Raw genomic sequence first — 10,206 nt, forward strand, 5'->3', positions numbered from 1 at the left:
ATGGCTGTAGAGGCACTGATCCTCCTGTGACAGCGTCAAAATCTTTCTTTGTTATGACTGTTAGAGATGCTCCAGTGTCAAGTTGGAAGCTGATGCTCTTACCGTTGATATTAACTAGTACACTGATGGGAGCATGACTTATTGATTTCACAGAGAACAGGTTGAAATCCGGCTGCGAATCAGTTTGAGCATTTTCACTGGTAGAGTGGTTCATTGGTTGGGTTAGGTAGTCTTGGTGAGAGTTAACATAGTGCTGCTTTTGGTTGCGGTACTGTCTTGACTGGCTAGATTTAGCAACAGACGAAGACTTTGCAAAGCAGGCCTTGGCAATGTGACCTTGCTCACTGCACTTGTAACAAGTTGCAGACTTGAACTTGCATCGATGAGATGCATGGGGACCTTTGCATCGATGACATTTTTGATAATTATTACTAGATTTAGATCTAGGATTTGAACGAGCAGGCTGTTTAGCATAAGATGGAATGCTCTGATGGGGTTGATGTTTATTGACTAACCTGCTGTTTACTGCATGGATCCCTGAAGGCGTAAGAGATTTCGCCGCATCTGATGACTGCTGGATTGAAGTTGCAAGTTGTATTGCTGTTTCCAATGTTAGATCTGACTCGAGCAGCAACTTTCTTTGAACATCAGGACTGTTTACACCTGTCACAAACTTTTCACATAATCTGTCAGACAGCGTGTCTCCGAATTCACAAAATTCACTTAAATGACGTAAAGCAGCAACATATTCTGATATTGACTCGTTTGGCTGACGAGTCCTACTGTCAAATCTAGCTCGACATAGAAACTTTGATGGTACAGGCGCATGGTGGTCTGTTAGCAATTTGCTCAGCTCGTTAAAGCTCTTGGTAGTTAGACTAGCTGGTGCGCATAAGTCTTTTAGTAGCCTAAATTGTTGAGGCCCTATGACTGTTAACAAAACAGCTCTCTTTTTGGCTTCTATCGTCACGTTGTTTGCTTCTAGGTAAAAGCTTAACCTCTCTAGGTAATCTTGAATGATTTCATCATTCGCATCAAATTCTTTTATTTGGCCATACAGCGCCATAATTCTAGAAATAATTAGCTAATAAGCTCTAGCAAACCTCTTTTTTGCGTAAGTAGGTGCTCTTTCTAGTAGATGTTTATCCTTCGTCGCCAGTTATAATAGATTGACGACAGAAGCCTGTGGTTGTTTATAACACATTTAATGGGTCTAACTACCACGATGGTAATACACCAAGAGGACGAGAGGAAGTACACAAGGGACATCACTCAAGATAACAATATTATAAATATAACTAATACAGAAGAGTGAGTTCCCTTGACCTCACAATTATTTCAATCTATTACAGTATCGATGTTTAAAAAAAATTCAACTGCAATTTTGAGGGGTTGGGGTTGTAGGCTGAGGTGTGACGTCATTTTAGGGGGGTATGACTTTTTATTTTTGAGACGATGTGTGACGGAGGGGAGGGGGGAGGTAAAAATCGTCAAAAAAGCGTGACGTCATTTATGGATGACCCCATATCTTTGCGAGAATAGAGTTTCAACACTTCTACAATTGAAAACAAAACAAAGTAATAAATAAAATGTCGAGAATGACATGAGGTTGGCGTTAACAAAAAGTCAACCGCGAGTGTTGAGGCTAGTTACTACCATGTAATTTCACTCATCGTATTCAAACAGTTATCAAGAATATTTCATATTGAAAGCTTACTAGAAAATCTTATTTTAGTGCCTATTAATTTCCTTACTATTATCGACTTTTTATTTCTATGGGGGGGTCACTTACTTTTTATAAAAGGGGGTCATCACTCCAAAAAGTTTGGGAACCGCTGCCCTATGCAATCCACATAACATGCAATTACCAATTTATTAATCATTAAAATTCTCAATTTCTTTGTTTTAAAACCTAAGCAAAGCTAGGCAGTATGCCTATAGTAGGCCTATATTTATAAATTTCAAAATTTTCTTACAAATGGGAAACAACACAATAAAATAGGAAAAAAAACAACCTAGCTTGGTTATATCCCTTTAAGGAAGAAGCACTCACATTTATTGAAATAAAGTGGAGTGGTGTTGATGGGGTACTGCTTTTTTGTGAAGATGGAGTTGATAATAAAACGTGTGACCATATTATCATGGGCAGACTTTTAGTAACGTTAATGAGATATTTATAGATCTAGATCTAATTATTAGGCTATCTGATTTTTAAAAAATATATTCTTCCAAGCAAGGACAACAGGAGCATTCACTCTAACATTTCAAGATGGATGCGCCCTTGCAACGGGAGTGACAAAAAAAAGGACGGTATTTCGAGTCATTTGAATCCCGATCAGAACGTCCCCCCGGTGTGGTTTCAACCAACTGGCAGGCATGTCACATTGAGTTGAGTTTAGAGGCCTATAGTTACAGTACTTAAACCAAATATTGACTTATATAACTTAGAATATCTAGCGGGAAAAACGAAGCCGCGCAAAACCAAAATTCGAGAAGCCCATTTCATTAAAGAATTAAATATTTTTAAAATCATGCACGGTGTAGTGTAGATCATTCTAGATCTAGACTAGATTTCTAGACTAGATCTAGTTGAAATTAATATGGTTAGAAAATCCTGGGTAAAACTCCATTTTAGCATAATTTATTCGCTGCTTCACGTTCACCTCCAGTTGAGCATAGTTTATTAAAAAAATTAAATTACTATCTAGTGTATCTAGAGTCCTAGACTATGACTATTACAAACACAACCAAAACACACAAAACGGTGACAAAAATGTTAGGAAAACACTAGGATTAGATTTAAAGTATTTTAAAGCTAGATCTACCTATTTTTTTTTTTTATGAATGTGAGTTATAAAAAAACTGTGTCATACTGTAACAAGATTATGAGACATCTGTGAATGTAGATGTTGTGCTCACTGAAAAGTGTAATAAGGGAAGCAACTGGACTGAGTGACTGTGTTTGTGGAATGATATATAAGGAGAACAAATGTTCATGAGAGGACGTGATGAGAAAGTGGTCGCTTGGAAAAACTGATTGTGAGTGGCAACACAAAGATTTGTACTCAGGAGAAAAGGAGAGAAGTTGATTATAAATAGACATTTTGTTACTTCAAGCACTGTGTTGTTCATTGATTTACTGTTGAAATACCAGCAACCACTCCTTACAGAGTTTATACATAGACATAGGCCTATTATTTATTGTGTAACATAATACTTGATGTTAAAAAGAATTCAAGTAAAAAAATTGTTTTTTTTTTTTAATTTATTAGATTGTGATAAGTTGCAATGGGTAATTTGTAAATGATGTCACTTTCTTGGGTGGAATAGGGAGGTTACTTCTTATTTAGACGTCACTTGTTTTTATGACCACTGGATATGAAGAGATAGTGTGGTTAGCACAATTGTCCAGCTGCCTCTACTTTCCCTAACGTGAAGGGTACCCATCAGAGCTGGTTGGACTCAGGGACATTCTACTGACTTGAACCTGGATTTGAACTCGAGACTTTCGGGTTAGCAGTCTAACGCTCTACCATTGTATAAGTACAATAGGTCTATGTAATAAATATTTATAGTAGTAATTAAAACATTGTTAGAGGTGTATGGCCAATCAAGGTTTTTTTTACCTAATCTTTTGTAAAACTCACCTTTTTGGCACACTTTTCTCACTTTCTCTTAAAACCTGGTTACACCACATAGGTAAATCCATATTTATATATTTTTTTTAAATTGTGTGGTGTTTAACTGATTTTAGAACTCCATCCACCAGCTAGCTGTAATTCTCTTGCATTTATTGGGCAAATCATATAGGATGAGTCACATGTACCTATTTATTTTAAAATTATTATTTAATAATAGTGCTTTATAATTACATCTTTTTCAGTATTATGAATACTACACAGTTGACCACTTCTGCGTTTATAAAATTATCAAGGACCACATTGCTGCAAACATATTGTAAAAGCTCAAATTATGTGACCTGCGTGTCACAAGGTCATACCACTAACTTGTTAATTGGTAAACACCATCCGTCCATTGCACTAAGATGCAATCAGAGACCATTCTCATCGACACACAGATCATCAGCTTTGTGGAAAAAAGAAAATCCAGAAATAAACACAAGCAATGCAGTTCATGATGGCAGAAGTTTAGTTGATAGATATATATTTGTTAAGCTATTAAGTAACTTTTACCAAGATATTCCTGATGGAATTATATTAGACACAGCATACGCAGACTCTAGACCTGGAGAAGATTTTGACCCTCATGTACCTGTAGTGCTTGGTCTACATGACACACCTGGAACTCATCATGACCTATTACCCATTTTAGGAACTTTTGCCAAATTAGGATGTCGAACAATAGCTCCAACTTTTCCAGGTAGTTGTTGTGTATATTTTTTTACCTGTTTCGTATAATTTAGTTGTAGCCTATAATTTATGCTCAAATCTGTTAAAAATAAATTGTGTGGTTTGCCCTATGCACATTTTAAGTTAAAACTGACCCAGCAAAAAGCCATTTTATAAATTATTTCTATTAAAATAATTTTATGGATCCACTAAATATTGTATTTAGTTCCAAACACTTTAGTTCTAGAAACTAAAATTCATTCCTAAATCAAATTTTAAAAATATAAATTTTAATGTCGGGGAACTAAAATTAATTTATCATTATGTTAAAAGTATTTACATGAACTATTTAATATTTAATGTATCAAGTTTTCAATTCTTATTTTTAAAAAACACATTTTATTCATTAAAAAGTTCTAGGTTGATGATTATTGACTTAATAATTCATTTCATTGATAAACAATATCAAAATATACAATGCAGTGACATAGAATCATTTGACCATATCATCCCTTAGTGACAAATCTAATAGAAAAAAAAATCTGTTTCAGGCCATGGAGAAACGTATGGTCTTATGAGAGGTTTTGATGACATCTTTGCCCATTCCACTATAGAAAGGGCCATGTTCATTCATAATTTTTTAGCCAATATTGGCATTGAGAAGTAAGAATTCTTTTTTCCCAATATCATTGAATATTTTGGTTGAACACCTACCTCAACATTTTATTTTAGTGGACAGTATGAAAAAGTAAACTTTGCTTTCTGACACTGACAGAGTTGATGTTGTTGTTGCTGTTGGTGCAGCCTGTTACCCAGCGATGCGCTTGTGTGTGGGGGAAGACTCCAGTAGTATGTACAAGTCCATGGCTCTCATCTCTCCTTGGCCATTCAAGAGACCCAGGTTTGAAGATTTTCTATTAATCTTACAATTGGTAGTGGTAGTAAAGTTCGAACATGACGTGAAGGGCATGGTCAAATGGTATAGTGTTTGACTTCTAATCTGAAAGTCTTGAGTTCGAATCTTGGGCTCAAGTCTGTAGGATGTCCCGGAGTCCATCCAGCTATGATGGACACTTGACTTACATTAGGGAAAGTAAAAAAGGCGGGTGGGCATAGTGCTGACCACACTATCCCTTCATATGCAGAGATCACAGAAACAGGTGAACTCAACTTCACCCGCCCCATGGACTGTCCGGTACCAAAGGGTACTTTACTTAGAGTCGTATTACTTAATTCACTTACAATGACTAAGATTTTTTTTTTTAAATTGTTTTGTCAATTTTAATATGGATAATGTTTACTTGTTTAGAAGTTATCCTATTCACTTAGAAGCAAACAAAAAGAAAATGGCAGCTTATACAAATGCAAGCTGTCAGAATGAATACATTGTTGGGCTTAGCATATTGGTGATTTCTCCATGAGGATACTTAATAGAAAATAATACAATTTTTTCTTTTGTAGATTTAAACTTTACATTTCAAAAGTGATATTTAAAAAATGGCTGAGATATCAAGAGCTCAAAAATTTACCATATTTAAATATTTTAACTATAACTATAAAAGAACATCCATTTTTTTTTGTTCTTCTAAATCAGAGAAAAATATCCATAACTTGTAGGTATGACACTGCTACAGATGCAGCTAGAAAAATTCAGTTCTGCTGGGACAGACCGTTGTTACGACAGCCTGCCAAATTCTTGTTGCTGCCTAAATATAAGATTGGTAAAACTACCAGGGAGAAAGTGACTGCTGCTTTTTTGTTGAACAATCTTGACCTGAGTGAGGTGAGAAAAAAATCTTAAATATCCTACTTTCACTGTCTCGTTACTTAATTAACCATAAATCCCTCCATCAAAATTCACATAATGTACCAGTTAAATGATGATTTGGGGTCGGCGTGGTCGGTTGCTAAACCGTAAAGTCTCAAGTTCAAACCCTCGGGCAGATGAGACTCAACAGCTAGGGACAGCAACTCTTCTAGGAGAGACAACTACCAAATAAAAACTGCTGCTTTGTAGTTTGTTCTTGGTAGGACAATGGCTATGGAAGCAGATCCAAAAAGAAAATCAGGCTGAAATCAGAGTCAACGGCCTATAACAAGTTGACACATATTCTTAATTGTGTTGGAGGGAATCTCTTCCAACTAAAAATTAAAAATGCAGAAGAAAAGAAGAATTGATGATTTTAAATCTAAATTAATTTACTAAAATGACAATTATAATCTTAAGAGACCTTAATGGCTCAAGAATAGATGAAGTAAGTTAATCCATTTCTTTGACTGTAGCATATCAAGGCATTAAATGATCAGCACTATGCCAACCCCACTGACATAAGTCAGGTTCCCATCCAAGCTGGTGGGTCTCTAGGATGTCCTATAGAATTAAGCCTGGGAACCCAACTTGAAAATTTGACACAACACATCCAGCCCATAAAAGCTATTCTAATCCAAAAGTTACTTGATGAAGAATTAAAGTCCAAATAGCATTTCTGTCTAATTAAGGATTATTCAGCAAAAGTTTAAAATAATTACATTTTTTCACTCAGGTTTCTGGGTTTGCATTGGCTATGAGTGTGGCAAATACTCCTCGCTTAGTATTTTTTGGAGAACAAGACCAGGCAGTTGAAAAAGAATTGTATTACGATGTGGTGGATAAGCTTGATATTCCTAAAAGCAGTATCACTGTATTCAAAGGAAAACTTGGTAAGACACTTCTTTCTTATTAAAATAATAAGTTTTAAAAGCTTATCTTTTTTGAACCACTTAAAAAAGATATTGCATAAGATTCGAGTTCTAAACGAAATGTCAAAAAATTCTTTTAATACACTATTTTTGATTTTGATACAATTTTAAGCTCATAATTATAGTTATTTAATTAACCACTTTCAAAAAAGTTTGAACTTTTGTTGTTCTATTTAATTTGCATTTATTTGCATTAATGAAAGTTTTTTTTTTTTTTTGGAAGACTATACAAAAGAATACAATTGTAACCTTAACCGTTGGTTTAAATTTTCCAGATTATCCTTTAATGCCAGGTGTTGTTGTCTTCCCCAACGAGTCCTATGATATTCATAAAAAACAGTCCAGCATCATCAGCATGTGTGTCTTAGAAATGGTTAAACTTTTCCACCCAGGTATACGATTATTGTAAGTTAGATTTGTCTGCATTAAAAGTCCACATCAAGAAATCTGTATAGAATGTCATAAACAAGAGTGTCTTAGTAAAAAAAAGATTGCTAATTAAATTATGCCACAATTTTAAAAATGTGTCTGTGTTGTTAAATTTTGAACAGATGAATTGTGACTCATTGACATGACTTGTTTTCATAACATTTAGATATATTTAAAGCAATTAATTTGCTGTTAGCATCTTTTAGAAATTGTGGGGAAAAAATATTAAAATAAAACAGAAATTTTGTATTTTTAAAATCACGGCTACTTTGCTAATTGTAGCCATAGGAAAATATGAATATATATTTACTTTTAAATTTGAATTTCTTTTTTTCAACACATGCCTTTCTTTATAGATATTGTTTCATGGGGTAATTGAAACAAAGTTCAGTGTATTTTTGCCAGATTACTATTTTGAATATGAAGTTTCAATATAAATAGCACCATTTTTAAATTATACTAAAAGTGTAGATACAAAAATGAAATAAAAAGCAACAAAGTTATTAGAATTCTGTCATTAAAAAATAGAGCATTTAATCAGTCTTTTAATTATTTAAAAAAAAACACCCACAAAAGTAAATCATCTACTCTTTCAACCAAATTTACAGTATAATAAAACTTACAAGATAAAAAGTTATAAATAGTTTACAATCATATGGTACATTAGGCTTAGGAATTGCTTTAAACATGTAGCAATAATGCTAACATGTGACCAATTATGCTATATAACCAGATCACCATTTTCTTAGGACTGAAAAAAAAGGGAGAATGCAGCATTTCAAATAAAACAATGAGTTAAGACAATTAAAATCTGTATTTATATTAAGAAAATTAAAATCTGTATTTATATTAAGAAAAATTTAAATTAGTCTGCATTCTTTATATTATGCTTGCTGTGTCAAATAAATTCAATAATCAATACATATTCATACTGTTATAGTTAGTGAACTTTCAAATGCAGATAATAATCTGTGATAGTGATATTAAAAAAAGATTTAACACCTGTAATCTGTTAAAGTCACTATGATTATTTGTATACACCATGTTAGAGAAGCCATCAACTCTCAACATGAAATTCAATTGGCCATAAGTGAAAAATACTTTTATAATTTAAATAAACATTCTCTTACTATCTAGATAGTTCAAAAACTTTTAAGTTATACTCATTAATTGAACATCTCAAAATTCCTTTTGCTTTAGTAGATGATTATTTAAATGCAGTATTCAATAACATTATTACATAAAATTATAATTTTTTAAAATTAAAGATGTCATGCAGTGCATACTATCAAATAGATTAAAGTAGCAATTATGCTAAAAAAAATTTCCATCCACATTAGATATATGAATTTATTGATGTACCAATATAACAGGATCCAACAAACATTTGAAATAGAAATAGATGAAGCAATGGAAGCCATATATGCATAGAAGATAAATCACCTATACCATAATTGCTATGGCAAAAAGTAATTGAAAGACATCCTAATAAATTTATGGAAAACATTTTTTTTTTGTAAATTTTACTCAACAATTAGTCTTTTTTTTTTTGGTGGAAATACCCATATTAAAATGCAAAGTAAAATTTCTAGGAGACATGTTTTAGCCAGATATGTTATGTTTATACCTCAAGAACAATATTATATTGTTAAAGTCAAGGGATGAATACTGGATCAGTTTAATTTGGTCAAGAAATAAAAGCATACACCAAAAAACAAAATATATATATGCACCATATTATCTTTCTTTTAAACCCACTTAAAAAGTATATATTTTTTACCAAAACAAAAATCCTTACAAAAAATGAAAACAACCAATGATACTTGATAGACCCACTTCTTATCATTAAAAATATGACTTTTTGCTGTAGCCTACTTATACTCAAGCTGTCTGCACAAAGTGCTGCAGTAAGAATGTGAAAAAATTACAAACAATGGCTTAATATGGATCTTATTTCCACACCTTGAATCACATAAGTAAAAAGTTAAGTACCCTTTCAAATGTTATGGTCCATGGGGCAAGTGAAGTAGAATTCACCTATTTCGGTGACCTCAACACATGAAGGGATATATAAATATAATAATTAATTATTGAAAGTTTGGCAAGAAAATTACTATTAAAACAAAGTGAAATTCCATTATACCAAAAAGAAAAGTATTGGTATATCTTTGTATATACAAAAAGATAATATTAATGAAGTTAACATTTGTTCAGTTAGGCATTTTAATGGATTTCAAAAATGAACATTTATCAATTATTTAAAAATTGATATTTTGCATAAAATTGAATTTAAAAAATCCTAATAAAAATAAAAAGCATTTTTTCACAATCATTTCACACCCACCAGTCTTTGTGAGTTTAGGAATCAGCTTGTGAATATCTGTTTCCCACATTTTTCTACATTACAAATGCCTAGATCATAAACCAATTAGCAATTGTTATGCTTTTTCACTTCTGACATAACATTCATTGAACATTAAACTCATGACATGTGAGCGTGGAATGACAGTGTTTAGCAATTTCACAATAGCATAAATAAAATATTCACCAAACAATATTTCTTTCAGAAAGTGGAATATTATTTGAATTGACAAGCAATAAAACAACTATGATCGTTTCGCCAATATACCAATTTACAATCTTACTCATGTGAACAATCAAGTTAAGCATAAAGTAAAAACACTGAACA

The 10,206-nt window shown here is 32.6% G+C and overlaps 1 protein-coding gene across 3 annotated transcripts; it reads left to right on the top strand.

The window, feature by feature from the left end:
* Positions 1-2,054: 2,054 nt before the first annotated feature.
* Positions 2,055-7,611, top strand: LOC131952154 (uncharacterized). Of its 3 annotated transcripts, XM_059314696.1 has the most exons (8): positions 2,055-2,087; positions 2,234-2,374; positions 3,884-4,380; positions 4,901-5,012; positions 5,125-5,250; positions 5,967-6,132; positions 6,893-7,049; positions 7,364-7,611. In XM_059314696.1, the coding sequence occupies exons 1-8, from the start codon at positions 2,083-2,085 to the stop codon at positions 7,495-7,497; spliced, it is 1,338 nt and encodes a 445-aa protein (XP_059170679.1). In that variant the 5' UTR covers positions 2,055-2,082; the 3' UTR covers positions 7,498-7,611. The 3 variants fall into 3 exon arrangements, with proteins under 3 accessions (XP_059170679.1, XP_059170680.1, XP_059170681.1); XM_059314697.1 differs by lacking the exon at positions 2,055-2,087 and having other exon boundaries at positions 2,254-2,310; XM_059314698.1 differs by lacking the exons at positions 2,055-2,087; positions 2,234-2,374 and adding an exon at positions 2,396-2,414.
* The last annotated feature ends 2,595 nt before the right edge of the window (positions 7,612-10,206 follow it).

Source organism: Physella acuta, unplaced genomic scaffold (assembly GCF_028476545.2).
Source record: "Physella acuta isolate Inbredline_101_S28 unplaced genomic scaffold, ASM2847654v3 ptg000855l, whole genome shotgun sequence".
Lineage (NCBI taxonomy): Eukaryota > Metazoa > Mollusca > Gastropoda > Physidae > Physella > Physella acuta.